At 42.0% G+C, this 22,786-nt stretch overlaps 1 protein-coding gene across 1 annotated transcript in view; it reads right to left on the bottom strand.

Moving 5' to 3' along the window:
• Nucleotides 1–22,786, bottom strand: part of ARFGEF3 (ARFGEF family member 3) — a 197,664-nt gene that overhangs the window by 148,134 nt on the left and 26,744 nt on the right. Inside the window, exons 3-4 of the mRNA XM_067701951.1 lie at nucleotides 5,196–5,277; nucleotides 1,058–1,189 (exon numbers count right to left, since the gene is read on the bottom strand). Of these exons, the coding sequence (XP_067558052.1) occupies nucleotides 1,058–1,189; nucleotides 5,196–5,277 (214 nt within the window). The remainder of the gene's footprint in view (nucleotides 1–1,057; nucleotides 1,190–5,195; nucleotides 5,278–22,786) is intronic.

Below are 22,786 nucleotides of genomic sequence, written 5' to 3' on the forward strand. Positions count from 1 at the left end.
TTAATCCTCACAACAGTCCTATTGGGTAGGTGCTTCTATTTCCCCCTTTCTCCAGATGAGGAGACCAAAGCACAGAGTGGTTCAGGAATCTGTCCAAGAAAATCCAACTAGGAAGTGAGTAAGTATTCAAAGCCAGACAGGCTGGCTTCCAAGTCTGAGCTCTTAATCACTACCCTAAATTACCTACCAACAGGGCTAGGGGGAGACGCAGGGCATTAAGACAATGTCATGATTGAAGTTGATCTTTTCTCTTCTCAATGGAGAAACTGAAAGCTGGAAAAGTGACATCTCTTATCGAAGATAAAAATCCTTCAGTGCATTTCCAGGAAGAAATCAACCATTATATGACAGCAACTACTCTTACACATTTCTCTACACACACTCCTCTAGGGAGGAAATGGACAGATGACGTGATCAAAAGCCACCTCATGGGTTCCAGCTGTGTTACTCTGACCAAGGTGCTGTTCTGGGATAGAGATTTCCAGCCTTTTCTGCCCAACTCACTGTTCACTCACAGGAGGGAAAAAAGGGGGGAAAGGGATGGCAGAGACGCTATCCCACGTGGGAGATAAGGTTCACATAATTTGAGGACGGAAATAAAGCTGTGATTCTGATATGGCTCCCAAGGATGGTCTCCCTTCCCTTAAACTGACTATTCTATAACCTTAGTATATGTCAAAACATCATTAGGTCTTTGTTTTACCATATACAGGCAGGCAGAATGCCTAGAATGATCAGATCTACCCCAAGCTGCAACTACTTACATATATTCTCTCAAACGGTCACAAAAACATTTGCTAACAACATTTGATACGCAAGATGAGGCCAAAAATCTTACGGATTTATTGAAATCGTACCTTTTTACTTACGTTGAACAGAAATGATCGTCGTCATTTCCGTTCAACGATCAAGGTTATTCTAGGGCATCCTAAGCGAGGATAATAACCATGTATTCCAAACCACCACGCGGAGGCATTTTCAGGATAACAATGAGGGCGGGAGCATCAGCGTTTGTTCCCGTCCCAGTGACGCAAACCGGGAGCCGCGTCCAACCCACCTTCATCACTTCCACCTGCAGGTCTTCGTGGAGGGAAGGCGTCACTTTCACGGTGTTCAGGATCTGATTGAGCAGCTGCTTCTCATCAGAGTCCGTTTCCATGGATACAAACCTCTCTTCCGCCAGAAGCTTCTGTAAAGAGGCACAAGGCAGTGATCAGATAGGCTTTCCCCTGCTGCCTCATTCTGTTGTAGCTTAGCATGTACTGAGGATAATGTTTCTTACTGGGGAGGCATATAGCTGGAGGCCATTAGGAGGAGCTGCTGCTATGTGCCATTAAAAAGAAAAATGCACCAAGCCTTTGGTAAACGGTTTTTGGCAAAGGCTTTTTCTTGCTATTAGATAATTCACGCTAAATTTTATGAAGTGCAGTTCTAACGTGGTGGCCAAATAGGTCATTTGGTTGGTGGGGACGGAGGACAAATGTGCCAAGGGGAATGTAGCCCCTCACAACATTCACACTTGCTTTTTTTTTTTTTTTTTAAGTTTTTAATCTGTTATATTTTTGGCTGCATTGGGTCTTCGTTGCTGCGCGCGGGCTCTCTCTAGTTGCAGTGAGCGGGAGCTACTCTTCATTGCAGTGCTTGGGCTTCTCATCGCGGTGGCTTCTCTTGTTGCGGAGCACGGGCTCTAGGCGCGCGGGCTCTAGAGTGCAGGCTCAGTAGTTGTGGCACACGGGCTTAGTTGCTCCGCGGCATGTGGGATCTTTCCAGACCAGGGCTTGAACCCGTGTCCCCTTCAATGGCAGGCGAATTCTTAACCACTGCGCCACCAGGGAAGCCCTACACTTGCCCGTTCTGAATGTAGCTTTGCCACAGGAAAGGAGAAGGTCCTGGAGACGAGTTAATTTTTCAGATATTTACCTTTGTACTTCCTAATATGAGCTGTCATTTACCCAGGAATTATTCATGAATCTACAAATCTTAATACCATTCCATCAGAAAATCAATCCCACAAAAACCTACACAAGACGACAGTCACTTTCATGAGGTTTCCCAGAAGTCATTACACCTTGCAGGATAGCTCTCCTCTACGTGAGAACAATTCTTACTTTTCATAAAATTCTGAGATTGTACCAAAACCCCACTGCCTGCCACCTCTATGCCCTCATCTGTCCCTGGAGTCACGCAGATTAAGCTTCTAAAATATCTCAAGTCAGCTATGAAGTCCACCGAAATCCCTTCTTCTCCACACTAAACCTCCTTGGGAGCCATCGGATGTTCTCTGCGTGATATGGTTTCACAGACACTCTCCTCCTTAACATGTGGCCTCCAGTGCGCATGTAACACTTCAAGGGTGGTCTTCTGGTACAGAGCGGGGGCACCCGAGAGTGCATATGAAGGTAAATGTATGGACTTTGGGTGATTATGATGTGTCAACGTAGGTTCATCCTTGGTTAAAAAAAAAAGTACCCTTCTGGGAGTGATGTTGATGCTGTGGGAGGCTATGCATGTGTGGGGGGAGGGAGTATATGGGAAATTTCTGCATCTTCCTCTCAATTTTACTCTAAACCTAAAACTGCTCTAAAATAAGTCTTTTAAGAAGAATAATAGTAAAAAGATGGCAGAGAGGAAAGAAAGAAACGTGGTCTTTGGTGGCAACATTGCTTTCCTATTCCAAACCCGGAATTGCTTACCTCTATAATTCTAGTTGTGTAAGGTAATTAAATCTGTTTATTGCCTAAAACCAAACAAAAAACAGTAATGCAGAAGTTTAATCACATTCTCAGATCAAATTAGCTTAGTTCTAAGTCACAGCACATTCTGTGCTGACTCACCCAGAAACTTCTCATTCACAAGGGCTGCAGTTAAGCTGTTCTTCCCTATTCTGTCCTGGGGCAATTGACTTTTGAGACCCCGGTGTAGGATGGATTTTATATTTATCCCTATTAAATTTGTCCTTGTCTGATGCAGCACAGGGTGGCAGCCATGAAGAATTTTTGGAATTCTGATTCATCCAGGGTAATGACTCCCTCTTCTAGCTGAATGTCACTGCAGATCCAGAAAACAAGTATTTTAAACCTTCTTCTTAGGACTCCCTGAATTTGTCTATACAGCTATACCTCATTTTATTGCACTTAGCTTTACTCCACTTCACAGGTACTGTGTTTTTTATAAACTGAAGGTCTGTGGCAACCGTGCGTCAATCGAGTCTATTGGCCCCATTTTTTCGATAGCATTTGCCCACATCGTGTCTGTCACATTTTGGTAATTCTGGTAATAGTTAAACCTTTCCATTATTACTGTATTTGTTACGATGATCTGTGATCAGTGATCTTTGATGTTACTGCTACAGCTGACTGAAGGATCAAATGATGTTGGCATTTTTTACCCATAAGGTATTTTTTAATTAAGGTATGTACATTTTTTTAGACATAATGCTATTGCACACTTAAGAGACTACAGTATAGTGTAAACATAATTTCTATATGCACTGGAAAATCAAAAACTTCATGTGGCTCACTCTAATATTTGCTTTATTATGGTGGTCCGGAACTGAACCCACAATATCTCTGAGGTATTCTCTCAAAAGAGATTTTTGACTCTCCTGTAATATATGTAGGGCAGCCCAGAGTTAGTTTATATACAAACCTGTTTTTACTTAAAGTGATAAAGACTAGAAAGCTCTTAAAAAATGCCTTAAGTTAATGGGAGGTCACAAGGGATGCTGAGAGGAAGACTCCCTGCCCCCCAGATCAGTGAAGTTCCCACGATTATTGAAAACATGATACTGTAACTTAGAGTGTTTGAGGGTTAAAAAAAAAATTAACTAAATGGAAAATCTATATACTACTAAAGAAAAGGGAACATAGTGGCAGGTCAAAACAAACTCCCATTCTTTTTTTTTTTTTTAATTAATTAATTTAGTTTTGGCTGCGTTGGGTCTTCGTCGCTGTGCAAGGGCATTCTCTAGTTGCAGCGAGCAGGGGCTACTCTTCATTGCCGTGCATGGGCTTCTCACTGCGGTGGCTTCTCTTGTTGTGCAGCACGAGCTCTAGACGTGTGGCCTTCAGTAGTTGTGGCACATGGGCTCAGTAGTTGTGCCTTGCGGGCTCTAAACTCAGTAGTTGTGGCGCACAGGCTTAGTTGCTCCGTGGCATGTGGGATCTTCCCGGACCAGGGCTCAAACTCGTGTTCCCTATTGGCAGGTGGATTCTTAACCACTGCGCCACCAGGGAAGTCCCCCATTCATTTTTAAAGTTGGCCCAATTACTTTGGATAAAAGTTTTCATTGTTTGTTTAAAATTTTTTTTAACGTTTAAGAATTTCTAATGCTGTTGCATATTGAGATATACATCCTCTAATTCCAATCTTCTAGGGAAAAAAAGAGTTGTAATTTTCTTACTCTTTCATATTTATTTCTCTAAAGGTATTAGAGACCTCTCTGAACTTAAAGAGCTAACGATGAAACAGTAATGTGAGAAGACATCCAACAAATGCCACCAATCCCTGGTCAGGCTGCAAGAATACCCCATAGGCTTGAACTGCACAGTACTTGTCATTCACATACCAAACCACTTAAGAAGTCAATGTATCTATACAGCCAACAACTTTGCACCTTTGGAATTAGACCTATTATGTACGATGTAAAACAAAATGAACAAATGCTCAGAGCAGGAAATGCATTTGTGCAATCTGACTTTTCTGACTACACAAAATTTCTTTCTTCTTCCCAATCTTCTTCTGGAAACAAAACACATTAATCCATTCGCCAACCTAACTGTAGAACAGAAAACAAAACAAACTCTTTCCAGCTTACCATCATTGTTCATGACACAGACCCAGAGAACTTGAATGCATATGAGATTTGAGTTGGTATAGAACTGGAAGCATCTCTCTTGGGAGCCCTTACTCTGTTAAAAGTTTGGTGTCACAAAAACCATTTCATTTCTGTGTGGGCTTAGCTGAGTCTCCATGAGTCAGTGTCTGAACAACAAATGTTTAGCAAGATAATGCTGTACACAGAGAAATGCTGGTAAATACAAGAAAATCCTGTTATCTTCTCTGGTTATTACTCAGTTCAATCAAATTTTTGTCTGGGTCTTTAAACAGCTAGTATTTAGAATGTTAACTATTTGCTCTTTCAACGCCAAAGTGGTCTGTCAATTTCCGTCATCCTGTTGCACTCAGAGCCATACCTGTATCCCTGCCAAGGCATGTTGGGCCAGCTTCACATTCTTGGACTCCAAAGCCAACTGGAGAGGCAGCAGGCATTTCTCCCTGGCAAACACATAAATAAGGACAACATGTGAGCTCAGCAACGCTGGCAGTCAAGTGATCCAAGCCTTATGTACACCCACCCCCAAATGCCGCCACACACGTACACAAAACTATGACCAATAATGAAACTGCACATGGATTTTTAAAAACACAGCCAAAAAAAAAAGCTCTGCAGAAATCATAGCATATCATGGGAATTCCCTGGCGGTCCAGCGGTTAGGACTCCACACTTCCACTGCAGGGGGTTCGATCCCTGGTCGGGGAACTAAGATTCCTCAAGCCGCGCTGTGCGACCAAAAAAAAAACCAGCATATCAGCAGCTCACTTTCTTAGGATGGCTACAGAGATAACATACACAAGTACTCTCAAACAATTGTTTTGGTGAACTAATCGTCACATGGTAAGTCCCTTCCCAGTCCATGAACACGCCCTGCTCTTTCCAGAAGTAATATAATTGCCTGTACTCAGTACACCTGGGGTGTATAACTCTAGAAAACACTGTTTATTTAGATTTCTATGCCTTGCTCATTCCTCTCCCCGACCTGGCAAATGAGGGCATCACCACCACTACTCTGCCTCATGGATATAAACTGAAATTTGATGCACTTGTCAATTTCTTCCCCAATTCAAACTGTTCAATAATCACTTATAGTTTATGAATTTGCCCTTTAGTCTCCCTCAGGGAGACCTAAATTTTGTGACGGATTATTTTTATTTTTTTATTTATTTTATTTTTGGCTGCGCTGGGTCTTTGTTGCTGCTCAGGCTTTCTCTAGTTGTGGCGAGAGGGGGCTTCTCATTGAAGTGGCTTCTCTTGTCACGGAGCACAGGCCCTAGGTGGGAGGGCTTCAGTAGTTGCAGCCCACAGGCTGAGTAGTTTCCACACGTAGGCCCTAGAGCACGCGGAGTTCAGCAGTTGTGGCACGTGGGCTTAGTAGTTGTGGCATACGGGCTCTGTAGTTGTGGCTCACAGACTCTAAAGCGCAGGCTCAGTAGTTGTGGAGCACAGGCTTAGTTGCTCCACAGCATGTGGAATCTTCCTGGACCAGGGATTGAACCCATTTCCCCTGCATTGGCAGGCGGATTCTTAACCACTGTGCCACCAGGGAAGTCCCTGTGATGGATTCTTTTTTTTTTTTTAACATCTTTATTGGAGTAAAATTGCTTTACATGGTGTGTTAGTTTCTGCTGTAGAACAAAGTGAATCAGCTATACATATACACATATCCCCATATCCCCTCCCTCTTGCATCTCCCTCCCACCCTCCCCATCCCAGCCCTCTAGGTGGTCACAAAGCACCGAGCTGATCTCCCTGTGCTATGCAGCTGCTTCCCACTAGCTATGGATTTTACATTTGGTAGTGTATATATGTCCATGCCACTCTCACTTCGTCCCAGCTTATCCTTCCCCCTCCCCGTGCCTCTAGTCCGTTCTCTATGTCTGCGGCTTTATTCCTGTCCTGCCCCCAGGTTCTTCAGAACCATTTCTTTTTTTTTAGATTCCATATAAACATGTTTCCAAGACAGAAATACAAACAAACCATCAACAGCTTTGATCCATGAGAAGTACCTGGCGTCAAATGAAAGACAAAAAAAATGGCTTGAGAACTATGTGTATTTTGAAGCTTAAGAAAAACATAACTGGGCCCTAAAATATGTTAGGAATAAACCAAAAAGGCTACAAAGAGAAATCTATTTTTCGGTAAGAAGCATTCACTCTGAATAATTAAACAATAGATCAAGAATTTTAATCAACCCATTATTTCCCCACAGAGTTACACTGGCACAACAAATGAAATGTTACTTCGTTTCACCAGGTTCCTCCACCCTCACTTAAACCAGAGCAGCCCCATTTTTATCTGTTTTATATTTGCAGCATAAACGGAAAGATTCATCGACTTTAGAGAGTAGGAAAGCCACAGGGTAAGACTACAGTAGTCGTTGGAGGAACAAGGGTCACTGTTGCAGAACACAGTGAAACAGAAAGTTAATTATAGCTCTGATTCCTTCCTGTGCACCTGCAGCTTTTCCATGGAATCCTCCATCAGCAGCTCCATGACAGATTGAGAGAGTACCAGACACTCCCCCTAACGCTGGCCACAAAGAACAAAACCAGACTATCGGAAAGAGCATTAAGCCCTCCTAATTCTTCTATCCCCAAGTTACAATACCCCACTTTTATATGAAAATTGATTCACACTACAGCCATTTTTCATTAGTACATCCTTTGACAGGTGGATAAATTACCCATCTGTGTTACTTCCAGTTGGGTGGCTATAATTTTGTCGCTGTTACGGTTATCGTCAGTTTCTCTCAGTTTCGAGGCAAACACTGCTATGCAGTCAGTTAAAGCAGGAATAGCTAATTTTCCCAATTTTGATTCTTTTATTTAATCATAACCAGTTTACAAGCTTAGAAAAATTAATTGGAAGGGTGAAAGTCAAGTGAGAATTAGCAAGAATGGGCTGATGGAGGAATTAACAGAAGAGCCATAGAACTTCATCTGGAAACCCTTGAAACAATCAAATTTCCACCAGGCTTAATTCACTGTGAAAGAACTTTCATCTCCAGTTTTTGGAGTCAGATCAGCCAATGAGGGCATGATGGTAGTGAGCAAGTGTCGATGTCCCAAACTCTTAACAGTCTCATAGCCTGGGCCAGTGAAATTCTCTGTTGAGTGGTTGTGTGCTGAAAATGCACACGTATTACACATTTCTCATCCAAGGCACCAAACGAGAGTGGATGCCACATTCAGCAGCAACAAGGACCTTCCTGGAATGCTGAACCCCCGGACCCTAAGGGAGCAGCATTATGTTTGCAGATAAACAACAGCAGGCTCACACTGCTCTGCCGTTGACAGTACCAGTCCTTGAAATCCTCATTCCACTCTCTTACCTACTTCTACATTCACACAATTTCTATTGCAGACCGGAAACAGATGGCTGACAAATGCCAGGACTACCAGGTCCCACCACGATTCCAGGGGACATCATTGAACTGTTCCCCATGCCAGCCGTGGTCACCAGGAAGGACTGGAAGATGTAATTGGTTCAGCTAGGTTTGGGTTTAATTGCAAGGTATCACCATTTAGTGGAAGGACTATGGGCTGTGGAATCACACAGACCTGGATTCAAACGCTAACAATTATAAATTGTTCAATCTCAGTTAATATACTTAACTCTGTTGAATCTTAGCTTCCTGGACTTCCCTGGAGGTGCAGTGGGGTTAAGAATCTGCCTGCCAATGCAGGGGACACGGGTTTGATCCCTGGGCTGGGAAGATCCCACATGCCGCGGAGCAACTAAGCCCATGTGCCACAACTACTGAGCCTGCACTCTAGAGCCCACAAGCCACAACTACTGAGCCCGTGTGCCACAACTACTGAAGCCCGTGCGCCTACAGCCCGTGCTCCGCAACAAGAGAAGCCACCGCACCGCAACAAAGAGTAGCCCCAGCTCTCCACAGCTGAAGAAAGCCTAAGCGCAGCAACAAAGACCCAACACAGCCAAATAAATAAACATTTAAAAAAAAATCTTAGCTTCCCAATCCATTACAAGAGCATCTTAAGACCAGTCCTGCAGGGTTGTAGTAAAGAGTACAGAAAATATATATCAGGGGTTGGAAAACTTTTTCCATAAAGAGGTAGACAAAAAATATTTTAGGCTTTGAAGACCATACGGTCTCTGTGCTCAACGCTGCTATAGCACAAAAGCAGTCAGAGACAACATGTAAATCAATGAGCCTGGCTACATTCCAATAAAACTTTATTTACAGGACTTCCCTGGTGGCACAGTGGTTAAGAATCCGCCTGCCAGAGCAGGGGACACAAGTTCAAGCCCTGGTCCAAGAAGATCCCACATGCTGTGGAGCAACTAAGCCCATGTGCCACAACTACTGAGCTGGCGCTCTAGAGCCCATGAGCCACAACTACTGAGCCCACGTGCCACAACTACTGAAGTCCGTGCACCCAGAGCCTGTGCTCCGCAGCAAGAGAAGCCACCGCAATGAGAAGCCCGTGCTCAGCAACAAAGACCCAACACAGTCAAAACTAAATAAATGAATAAATAAATTCATTTAAAAAAACCAGAAGACTTTATTTACAAAAACAGGCAACATGCCAGATTTGGCCTACAGGCTAGTTGCCCAGCCCTGATATAGACAAAGGCCCAGCAAAGACCATGATTTTCAGTACAGGATAACAAGGTCTATCTCATCTTGTCATAGTATCCAGAAAGATTTTGCAAAGGACATAGAGCACATGTCCTGGGAGGGTCTTAGCAAGACAGATTTCTCTTAGAAAATCAGTGCTTCGAGGAAGCAGACTGACAGACTTCATCTGGGTACTACACCAAGGCACTCCAGCCACCCAACTATCCATCCAACCAACACTTGAGTGCCTGCTGTGTGCAAGGGACCGTCATGGATGCTTGCAAAGACCCAACACAGAACAAGACAGAACAGATACTTGCTTTCATTTTATTCATGGGATGAAAAGGGAATAAAAATTACTTGTTATTTCGCTATTTAGTCTACCAGTCACTGTAACCTTAAAATAGGCATTCTTACCCTTGTTCTACAGTTGAGAAAATGGAGATTCAGAGAGGGTTCACAGCCTGCCCAATGTTACACGGCTAAAACCTATCGGAGACAATTCAAATGGAAATCCGTCTCACTCCCAAGACCAAGTTTCTTCCAACACCCTTTGGTGTCAAAAGATCAGAGCAAAGCTAGAATCGTTCTGTTTCTTAAGCTTTTTGGGATCATGAACACAAAAAGATCTTCCTAGAGGAGCATGCAAGTAATTTCAGGGGATTCACAGGCCCCCTCAAGCCCTAACTCCACATAGATCCCAAGTTAAGAGCCCCTGCTTTCCGGAGAAAGGACCTGCCCAACATGGCAGAAACCTCCGTGTCTGTGTAAGAGAAGTGGGCCATGTTCCCTGGCTGGGCTCAAGGTTCCACTAGGATGAAAAGCTTTGAAGTGATATTACACTGAGCCCTAAAGCAGAGAGGTGGCTGTGTGTGTGTGTGTGTGGCTGTGTGCGTGTGGCCGTGTGTGCGTGTGCGTGGCTGTGTGTGTGCGTGTGGCTGTGTGTGTGTGTGGCTGTGTGCGTGTGGCCGTGTGTGCATGTGTGCGTGGCTGTGTGCGTGTGCGTGGCTGTGTGTGCGTGTGGCTGTGTGTGTGTGTGGGGCTGTGTGTGTGCGTGTGGCTGTGTGTGTGCGTGTGGCTGTGTGTGTGTAGGAGGTGAGAGGGACGACTAACCCTCCTCAGGATCCAATGTCTCTCAGCGCCTCAGCCCCAGCAGGCCCCTAGATGAGTGTCATGAGCCTCAGATCACGACTTCGACATGAAACGAACACACATGGGGCACAATTGATTTCACTGCTTGCTCTGTGGTACCATAAAAACCCTGCTGCCTTAATTTTTTAAAGTGATTTTAATAAAAGAGAATAACAGGCCTGTTAATTGAGTCTCAGGATGAAATTTATAATGAAGATGCAACGTGGCACACACTCAGTCCCCTCTGCACAGACCGTCTTGGAATAAATCATCTTTTGATCTTGCTAGATGATGCCTAATTGGGGAAAGGGCATACCAAACCAACATTCAGTTACATCAAGCGATTATTTTTTATGCACGAGCATGTGCAAGATCACTCTTGCCTAATTAAATGTGGACAGTGGCCCCGGGTTTCATGCCTTGGCATGTCATTATTTCTTAAAGAAGAATAATTAGCAGCTCTGCACATGCATGAGGAAGACATCATCCCGTGACAGTGTCTGGTTGTGTCAAGGAGACTGAGTCTCCTTAACTGTGTTGTCATGGTTCACAGACAAGCTTTATTGGGCTGGAAGATAACAATGGACAAAGGGATATTAAAATGGGTGAATGGGGGAACAGATAGGATGTACCAAAAATTACCTTTCAATAATGAGCACAAAAATGAACTTCATGTAAAACCAAACCTGTTTCTGAATTTTAAGTTGCTTCCTCTTTGCTGCACTACATGGGACGAAGCACAAAGATACCTTAGATTTCTGAGGTCTGCTTATGCTGTATACTTCTAGGATTCTATGATCTAAGCCGTTTATTCAGTAACTGTACAGATTCCTTCACATTAATAACCATGGCTCTGATTGCATATCCGCGGCCTGTATGTCCCAAGAACCGTGTTCACACCGTCATATTTACTATTTTATTATGTAGAGATTTAACTGTTGACAGAAGAAACTAAGAGACTAGATTACCTGTCCAAGGCCACATGTTTGTAAATGACAGAGCTGTGGTTTAAATTTAGACCATCTGTCTTCAAAACCCATTCTCTGGCCTCCGCCAGCCGGCAGCTCCCCACCAACTGTGGCATATAGCACCCTGCTTTACAAACAGCAATTCAGATGTCCACCCGTTTAAAAGAATGGGGACAGACATCAAATAAGTAATGTAAATTATCTTACTGTGAGGGGTCGTTCATGAAGAAATGTGTTACATTTGACAGTTGGAATGCAGTTATGAATGTAGTTATGGAAAGGTATATACAGTTTGGATGAATGGGATAAATGCAGCTTTGGATCTAGCTGCTGGGTTCAAGGACAGCCATCACTTTTCCTAGTAATCATGACCTTTCCTAGTTTGAGTATAGAAGGTTTTTCAGCCCCTTGTTGTGACACTTGGGATATTATTTGTGTTTATGAATACCGATGTTTAAACAGTTTGCATCAACACTGATGAATTTTCATGGACTAAGCTTTCGCCAGAGCCAATTCACTGAGCCAACTGGAACTGAATTGTTTCCTTAATTGATTTTCTCTGCAGTGCAGTTAAAATGTTTCCATTTCTTTCTATTTTCACTCCTATTTTTATGAAATTATCTTCATCAGTAACCTCTATATTTCGCAACAAAGATTAGGTTCATCCTTCAGGAACTGTTCTAGGTCCTAGGGATACAACTGTGAACAACATAAAATCCCATTTCTCCTGCAGGATTTCGAGATGTCTTAGCAAGCCTACTGCGATTATTAAGTAGAACATATGAAACTGCCATTTTCTGTACATCAGAAAGGGTTGAATATTCATTTTACATGATTCATTTTGTTAAAAAGAATCCTAAATAGATAACCAACAAGGTCCTACTGTACAGCACAGGAAACTATACTCAATATCTTGTAATAACCTGTAAGGAAAAAGAATCTGAAAAAGGATATACATATATATGTATAACCGAATCACTTTGCTGTGTACCTGAAACTAACACGACATTGTAAATCAACTATATTTCAATAAAAACTTTTTAGAAAAGAATCCTAAATAATATAATATGGTTATGCTCATATTTCCCCTCAAAATATACTTTTATTATATTTCATTATAAAAGGCATACATGTACATTACAAAATCCAAACAGTACAGAGAGACACACAACAATGAAAATCAATGAGGGCACTACCTAAGAAGAGAGCTGGGCTGAATGCTGACCATGGGTATGTCCAGAGAGTGGCATGGGGGGTCTTTCATTTTCTTTCTATTTATACTTTCTATTTGTATTAATTTTTATATAATAACTCTAGAATATACTGATATAATCTGAAGAAAATATTCAAAAAGCCACAAAGTCACTGGCTCCTCACAAGTTAACATCACAGTATTTTCTTCTCCTGTTCAGCTCAAAAAGGTGAGTGAATCTGCACATACACATAGAAAATATTAAATATGGAACTCATTTTCTTCTTGGCACTTACATCAACAGTCCAAGTGTCCTTTTTAGTAATTATATGTACACTTCTTGTTTATAAAGTAAACCTCCATTTACCTGATGGGCCTCACTATGCTAATAGGTTTTTGTACTGAGAGGACAACTGCAGACAATTTAGTACGTTAGCAATCACCTGAAAATTTGTAAATACTATCTAGATTTTTATCTTTGCTATTTGACATGTGTAATTAAAAAACAAGCCGTAAAAGAATAGAAAGCAACATAAATATGAAAACATTTTGGTATACTACTGTAATAGGGAAATGGGTTTATCTTTTTTATTTTAATATTCTTGCAATATTTAAAAAATATAAAACACAATAGGTCAAGAAGCTAATTTATAAGGGTAAATTTTTTTTCATTTTGAAAAAAATTTTTTCCAATGACTTATTGAGACATGTAAGTTACATATAACATTGTAGAAGTTTAACGTGTACAACAAAATGATTTGATATGTTTATATTGCAAAATAACGACCTCCATACGTTTAGTTAACAAGGATCACCTCACAGTTACAATTTTTTTTCTTGTGATGAGAACTTTGAAGTTCTATTGTCTTAGCAACTTTCAAATATATAATGTAGTATTGTTATAGTCACCATGCTGTATATTATATCCCCATAGCTTATTTATCTTTGAAAAAAATTAAAGGTGGCTTGGTATTTTCACCTGCAATCTAGAATTATCAATACTACTACTTCTACCAAAAGACATAAATTCTATGTAATCGGGGGAAAAACACTAAAGGTTTTCTTTTTTTATTTCCCCCCTAGAGGACAAAAAAAGAGAAAATAAAGTCCATATTAATCATAAGAAGGTTGTTCCTGATTTTTTTTTAACAACTACTGAGCATCTATTATGTCTGGGGCACTGCACATGGCACTGAGTAAAGAACAGAGGAAGGGCTTCCCTGGTGGCGCAGTGGTTGAGAGTCCGCCTGCTGATGCAGGGGACACGGGTTCGTGCCCCGGTCCGGGAGGATCCCACATGCCACGGAGCGGCTGGGCCCATGAGCCATGGCTGCTGAGCCTGCGCGTCTGGAGCCTGCGCTCCACAACGGGAGAGGCCAGAACAGTGAGAGGCCCGCGTACCGCAAAAAATAAAAAAAAGAACAGAGGAAAACAGATATCATTCCTTTTCAAGATAGGGACAAGTGTAAATGTGTACATTCACCTTCTGAATGGATGAATGAGTAAACAAACGAACAAATAAATAAGTGGAAAATGCCTAAGAAGTGTTAACATAAAGGCCATTTAAAGATTGGTTGAGCTTATAAAAATAAACAAGTCCGGTAAAAAAAAAAAAAAAAAAGACCAAATCAAGTGGCATTCCCATTCCATCGGATACAACGCTCTGTGTTGGACACAACATACTGGCTTTTCTCTTTGGATGGAATGTTCTGTCACTTTCAACCAGAGGATAACTAACTGATACAAGGGAAGTGCCAATTGTTAAAGCCTTAGTGTGCCACACACCAGGCTAAGGGCCTAGGCACACAATGTCATCTAAGCTGCACACCAACCCAACGAGGAAGGACGAATGTTATCGACATTTACTGATGAGGGAAGTGAAAGGGAGAGAGGACCAGTCACTCCTGGACAAGGGCTGGAGCAGTGCTGGACCCCTGAACTCAAGCTCCTTAACATCATGTGACGTGAATGGTTACCATTTGTCACTCTCACACCTGTTCCAAGACCTGGTTAAGCATTTCACACACAGCAAGACCGTGAAGCACGCTTCACAAAGAAACTCCTTTCTGTCCATCATCCATCCATCCTTATACTTCCTCACTTTATCTCCCACATCAATCATTCACGCATGAACTTTTACATTTTTCCACTTATAAACCCCTCCTCACCTCCATCAACACACTTATCAGTTCCTCACATAACCACTTCCTGTGGCACCATGGAAAGATTTTACTCTTTAATTCTGTCATCAAAAACAATCTGTCAATGTATCTCAAGAGCTTAAAAATATTAGTATGCTTTGACCTAGGATTTTCTATTGTATGAACCTTTTCTAAAGAAATCATCAGAGATATAGCAAAGTATCACGTGCAGAGATTTATCTGTAGTTTTATTTATAATGTAAATAAGGTTAAATAAATTCTGGTACATCTCTGAAATGGAATAACATACAATAATTTAAAGTATCTTGAAAAGTTTTTATTAACACAGGAGAATGCTTTGAAAATGTTATGTCGAAGAAATTTAAAATGAGAATACAATGTAGAAAATATACCATACCATGGTCCTACACTTGAATTAAAAAGTTATATACACACACAAGTGAGTGGAGGAAAAAGGGACTGAGGCTGGAAAGAAATTCCTCAAAACCCCTCTGGAATATATCTCAGTCTTTTGGGAACATGGATGGTTTTGGTTTTATTATTTACATGTTTCAACATTTTAAAATCTTTCAATAATAAAATATATTACCTTTAGAAATAGAGAAGAAAGGAGGCTAGCCCTCTCCTGTATGTGCATAAACACACACCCCCTTTCCTTCAAAGCTTTCGCCTAGAATCCTCAAAGGCCGTGTTTCCAGTAACGGCTTCAATCTCATCCTGTCTGAATTTCCTCTGTGCCAACTTCATCTCTTCATCAAGTTACTACCCTTCCCACTTTATCAAAAGCTGGGAAATATTCCTGGAATAGTTTCTCTTTCCCCAAAGACATTTCCTTAGCATCTTTCAAACACTTACTGAATTCTTTCTTCTCCCCAAAACCTTTGTGGCTGAAAACAGGCTTGCTTATGACCCTCAAGTATTGATATAATTACCAAAGTCACATGTATCTAAAATCAGTATGCTTAAATTAATTTTGCTTCTTTCTATGGCATGTTTTCTTCCAATTAAGGTTTCAGGTTTACAGTGTGAACATGCTAACAGAATGAAACATGCCTATGGGAACTGCCCTGCCCTCTAACATGGACCCACAGGCATTTTGTTACTGATTTTTTTCATGATGAAAATGCTCTGACAGGCAATCTAGAGGCAACACTCTGCCCAGAATCTCTGTTGCGGAGGGGCAATTAGGGAGAAAGCACTAGAACAAATAAGATTTCTAACTCTAATACTCAAATCTTAGGGAAGAAGAGAAAATGAGCCATACTACAACATCATCTTTTTTATGTGCTGATAACTTTATGCAAATGGTAGTTACCTCTTGAAAAACAGTAAGTCTATGCAATAAACATCATTCAGAAACACCTATATAACCAAAAACAGGTAACTTAAAAAACAAAAACTAGGGCTTCCCTGGTGGCGCAGTGGTTGAGAATCTGCCTGCTAATGCAGGGGACACGGGTTCGTGCCCCGGTCCGGGAGGATCCCGCGTGCCGCGGAGCGGCTGGGTCTGTGAGCCATGGCCGCTGAGCCTGCGCGTCCGGAGCCTGTGCTCCACAACGGGAGAGGCCGCGATAGTGAGAGGCCCGCACAGCGCGATGAAGAGCGGCCCCAGCTTGCCACAACTAGAGAAAGCCCTCGCACAGAAACGAAGACCTAACACAGAAAAAATAAATAAATAAATTACTAAACACATACCCCCAACATCTAAAAAAAAAAAAAAAATCACTTCTGTCATATAGTCACAAGCCCAACCAGACTCAAAGAGAGGGGATATAGACTCCATCTCTCAGTTAGAGGTGTGTCAAAGAATCAGTGACCATGTTAAAAAAAAAAAAAAAAAAAAAACTAATCCCTTTGAGACAAAACTGATTTCTTTACATTCTATTCAGAACTCACTGGCCTATTAAAGCTCACAAATGGTGTGTATACATTTAGTATAATGACTTCTCACCACTTAAATGTCATGACAGCAAAATGGTAGGATTAAATGTAAAGTTACATTTTTCTGTGAGACAGAAATTTCCAGTTACGATGTCAAAACGCCTGTAAAACCAGTCAATTAGCAAATCAACACAAATGTCAGAACTCAAATTTGTATTCCTCAGTGGCTAATAATCTATCTTTGAGAAGTATGTAAGTTGTTCAGTAATAAAAAGATTTTTTATTTTAATATTTATGTAGCCTACTAGACATCCAGGCTCTGTATGAAGTATTAGGCATAATGATGAATGAGACAGAGTTCCTGTCCACAAGGAACCCACTGTCTAAGGGAGATAACACAGGTACAAAGTCATAAGCACTTGTATTAAGGTATACACAACTACAGAAGTATATAATAGGGGCAGGAGAGAGCCTATCTAGAAAAATTCAAATGTCTTCATGCACAAGGTGATACTCATTTGGCCCTGAAAAAGGAGGGGACAGTATGGGACATGGTCAGCCAGGTGAGGAAGAGGGAAAGGACATACCCAGCTGAGACTGTGAGCGCAAACGCAGCGTGGATTCATGGAACAGCCCAAGTACAGTTATGACCCAATAAGTCATGGTGGGAAGACTGGTGAGAAATGAGTTTGACAAAGTGGATTTGAACCAGGTTTTGAAGGGTCTCACATGCGAGGCCAGAGAGACTGGCCTTTAGCCAATTGAAAATGAAGAGCTAATAAAAGATTTTTAATCAAGGGAATAAGGTGATCTCAGACATTTTCTATACAAAATGGAACTCTGGCTACAATGTGGGAAATGGATAAAAAGTACAAATATCATGGAAAAAAATTTTGGAGTCAAACTAATCTGGGTCAAATTTAGGCTCTGCCAATTACAACCTGTGCACTAAGTTTTCAACCTCTTCAAGTCTCGTTTTATTCATCTCAAAATACAGAAGTAACATTATCTACCTTGAGAAGTATTGCAATGATTGATAGGACGCTACATTAGAAACACTGCTGATTCCCAGCCTAACCTTCTCAGCACTCCTGAAGATGCCTGGGCCAACCCCCTTCTCTTCCAACCCCTGGATCTGTCCTGCCCCAGGAGAGGTCTCGTTGGCACAGGTATGGACATCCCAGACTGCAGGCAAATCTCAGACCACAACCCATGCAAACAGCTGCCCTGTGGCCAGGCCTCAAGCCTAGAGATGCACATTCCCAAAGATAGAGGTGGGGAAAGGGCCCACATGCTGTTTCTAGAAGGAGGCTCAGCATAATCTAAGTAGGGAACTCTTAAGTCTCAAGTACTCAGAGCATGAGCCGAGGGTGCAGGGTGGGCTCTGGGTGGGAATGTTCCCTTAGCCCCGAGGAGAAGGAGAACGGGGCCTCTACAACATGAGCCCAGGGCAGGGTCCCACCTCACCCAGGGCTTAGGGTGGTATGATAGTGCCTAACATCTTGTACGCCCAACAAATGATTGTTGTCAAGGTACTTTTTCTTACCGGTCACACTGTCTTGTTATTATAGTTTTGTTGTCGATATTATTTACCGGCAGCGGGAAGATCTAGAAGAAGGAACTGCCCTCTGCTATAGGGATATAGTCCTGAAAGTACAATGTACTTGGGCCTGTATTAAAAAATGGAAAGGAGGAAACAGAACCTAGAGATAGCACAGAAGTAGAGTAGAGAGGACCTACTGGAAAAAGTTTTGAGGAAGGAAGTGGGAAGAATAATAACTATAGTTTTGTATATTTTGAGTTCAAGATTCCTTTGGGCATCCAAGTACTAACAAACAGAAAACTGGATGTACCCATCTGGAGCTCAGAAAAAATGTAGACAGTAGCCATCTAAAAGTGGTAGCTGAAGCCTCGGAAGTGGATGAAACTTCCAAGGAAAAGTAAAAGATGTAAAACAGAAGGACAGAGCTTAGAAAAATCCCTCCAGTCAGTGAGTGGAGAGAAAAAATGATGCCAGCAAAGGAAAAGTCAAAGGAAGCTGTGGTGCTCAAGAAGATGGCAGAAAGAAGGCTGCCTTCAAGATATGTCCATACAGTATTAATACCAATTGGTCACTGAGTGCCCACTCTGTGCCAGACATTATGACTTGGCATATATACATGATCTCGTTTCATTTAGCACTTACAGCACTATGTAATAGGTAATTATTTCCATGCCATCAATGAGCTAACAGGCTCAGAGACAGTAAGTAAATTGTCCCATGTCACATAACTACTGTAAAGCATTAGGTGCCGTTATAAGCTGAACCCTACTGTTAAAACTGAGGAAAAACTAGGAACACTTTGGTCTCTGTTGTACAGAAGAAGGTATGGAAAGGAAGAGGAGTGATGAGCCCATCCAATGGAAGAGGCTGTGAACTAGGAACTTCCTCATTATGTTACCTCGTTTAATCCTCATGAGAAATGGGGCAGTGGACATTATCAAGTCCATCTTACAGTTCAAGACATGGCGAGCCAAGTAGCCACGGACAGAGCTGGTAAATGGATGAGTCCAGATTCAAATGTAAGGACTGTGTGACACAAAAGCCTACACTCTTTCCATAGCAACATGTTGCCTCTCCATCATTAGGGAACAGGAACTAAAAGGGGAAGGGAAAGGCATCTACAAGGTGGAAACAAACACAGACCTTCCTGGAAATTAACCAAAGTAATAAAAAATATTAATCATCCAGTTGTCTTATGTTCTCCCCTAAAACAACCCAGCAGCACAAGAAAGCCAGTGCAATAATCCCCACTTCTCTCAGGACAAGTACCACCAAGAATTGTTTCTGTCTGAATAAAGATGAGCTTTAGCAAGGATGTGGAGAAAAGGAAACCCTGTGCACTGTTAGTGGGAATATAAATTGGTGCAGCCACTATGGAAAACAGTAGGGAGATTCCTCAAAAAATTACATAGGGAATTACCATATGGTCCAGCAATCCCTTGTCTGGGTATATATCCAAATGAAATCAGTATCTAAAAGAAATATCCACATTCCCATGTTCATTGCTGCTTTATTCACAATAGCCAAGTTATGGAAACAACTTAAGTGTTCATCAACAGATGAATGGATAAAGAAAAGGTGATACCTATCTAGCTACAGAGAGAACCACACACAATGGAATATTATTCAGCCATAAAGAGGAAGGAAATCCTGTCATTTGCAACAACATTGGTGAATCTACAAGGCACTGTGCTAAATGAGATAAGCCAGAGGCAGAAAGACAAATACTGCATGAGCACACACACTTATATGTGAAATCTAAAAAAAGTCAAGCTTAGAGAAAGAGGGAGTAGAATGGTGGTTGCCAAAGGCTGGAGGGCGGGCGAATAGGGAGACGCTGGTCACAGGGTACAAACTTTCAGTTATGAGATGGATTAGTTCTGGGGATCTAATGAACAGCTTAGTGACTATAATCAGTAATACTGTACTGTATCCGTGAATCTTGTATACTTGAATTTTGCTAAGAGAGTAGATCTTAAGTGTTCTCACCATACACACACAAACTATGTGAGGTGTTGGATGTGCTGATTAACTTGATTACGGTAATCATTTCACAATGTATACATATATCAAATCAATACACTATACACCTTAAATATATACAATCTTATTTGTCAATTATACCTCAATAAAGCTGGCGGGGGCAGAATGAAACCTGTTATATTTTGAAGTTACAGTCTCTGTCCCCTGTTTAAAGCGCTGCAGCTCTTTTCTCCACAGGCATTGAGAATCACTTTCAGCATTCCACGCACAGAGATGACTCCCTTCAAGCAATTCATTTTGACAATAAGCATCAGACAGAGAACAGTGATGTTAAATTTCATTTTCCCATAAGCAGCAACTTCTCCCAGCAATAATATGTTTGTGGTATTTCAACAACTGAATATCCCAATACATTCAGCACTGCAAGCACTTTTAAAAAAATAAGCCTTGGGTGAAAGTCAAAAAAGGTTAGTTTGGTTCCTTATTAGCTGCCTGCTTTAAACACATTATAGACTCTACACTTTCCCTCTCCCAGCCTGTACAGTCAGCTGAATAAGACCTACATTAATCTGCCACTCAACAGGTAGGTCTGGCCTCACCTGATGTGAAGACACGACTGGGATTAAATTTATTTTTAAAGGCTGGGTTTGCTATTGGCATTATAGTGCCAAATCGAAAGTTGCAGTTTTCAAACTTTGGCAAGTTACCTCTCGGCCTGTTTTAAACCGCCTTAAACATGCTCACCCTGTAGGCAGTTTTATTTACCATACATCAGCCACGGGCTACTTAATTCCTCTTCAAGGTAATATCGTATCTATTCTATAACTGCATGACCTTCCTAAATGCAATATGCACTGGAAGAAAAACAAATGCCCAGTATTTTTTTATGCACTGAAGGGAAGAAACAGTAGCAGACTGTCCTTAGTGAAATTTTTAAAGACCAGAAGACTGGAAACCAAGACAGTAAGAGCAGCCTGATACCAATCCCAGTCCAGGGCCTGACAATGCGACTGCAAAGGACGGAGCTGCGACTAAACAGGAGGGCCCTCCAGACCCTCCTTCTCATGGGCGTTCACATAAGTCTTCCTGGTGTTATTATCCTTGGCACGCTTATCCCTCAGAGGTCACAGAGAACAAACGCAACACAGCCATTCACAACAGTCTAGAGTCTAGAGACTTAGTGAGTTTGCAAAACTACATAGCCCACAAAACCAGCGGAAACAAGCTGAGGTCCTCAAGGCTGATAAAGACGTTCGTACGGCAGAAAGGGAAATGTGTCAATGAATTTATCAAGTATTCACGTATTTTAAACACTGTAACTATGATTCTGCTATAATTACTATTTTTATCAGTAAAATCCCACTATATAGACTCTTCTAGCTAAAGAAAAAGATCTCTCCTTTTCCAAGGTAATGAAAGGACCCCCATTCAGAAAACGGAGAGTAACTGACTCGACCACATAAACACTCTTCCAGCTGCACAAGATGCCCTGTTACTAGGGTGACCTGACCCACTGTCTATATCACAGCAGGAACATGCTGAACGGGATCAGAATGACCAGGAACCCTGCAGCTGAAAGACAGGGTCAAATCAACCTGGGAAATAAACATTCAGACTCACGTTTATGGGCCCTTACTCATCACCACTCTCACAGCCACAGTGGGTGGCTGTCCTCTCTCCCTGGGGACAAAGAAGGACCCAATGTCCCCAGGCAGGCTGAGCTCCGCCCAGTCATCCCCGGAGACATTTCTGCTGGCATGCCAAGGCAGCCGGACCTGCCCAACTGAAAGCTCAGGGTGTCTGAGCAGGGAGCGCCCCTGCCCTGGTGTAAGTGTGAAGGCCATAGGGAAAATCACAGTATCGTGGGCGGGAATGAAGTCTATTAACTCTGGCCCAACCTGCAGATTTATGATTTCCTTTTGGCCAACAAACATAGGGTATAATCCTGGGCGTGTTGCTGAGCTCTCTCTGGGACGTCGCTTCTACTCACAAGACACTGGGAAGGGTCTGCCCTTCCCAGCCCCCTTCAAAAGGATGAGAAGGATAAACTGAGTAGGAGATATGAAAGGGCTTTGAAAGCAAACACTTTATAGAAGTATCAGGGAGGTGTACTGGGAGAGGTGTACTGGGGAGAGTAAACTCTAAGGAAACCCTCTTTCGTCCTGGCTCAGACACCTGCCTTCTTCTTAAGTCTCAGCTGTCTTATCTGCAAGATGGGGATCTATCACCTCTTCAAATTCTAAAAGCCTCTACTTCTCTGAAATGTGTGGTTGGCAGCCTTCTCCTTAGCAACTAGATTCCAACTTTGTTTTGACTGACAGTATGGTCAGCCTCAACTGGTAGATCGAGATTGGTCTAAGCCTTTCTGGAGAATCCTGTTTCCTACTTTTCAGCCTCCCCTGTGGCTCTGAACAACCTTTTGCTTTCCTGATATAAAGGACTAGAACTGTTTAGCTGGCACTGCCCTCCTGCCTTCAGTTTTTTTGCCTTCTGTCTTGGAT

Source organism: Pseudorca crassidens, chromosome 13 (assembly GCF_039906515.1).
Source record: "Pseudorca crassidens isolate mPseCra1 chromosome 13, mPseCra1.hap1, whole genome shotgun sequence".
Classification (NCBI taxonomy): domain Eukaryota; kingdom Metazoa; phylum Chordata; class Mammalia; order Artiodactyla; family Delphinidae; genus Pseudorca; species Pseudorca crassidens.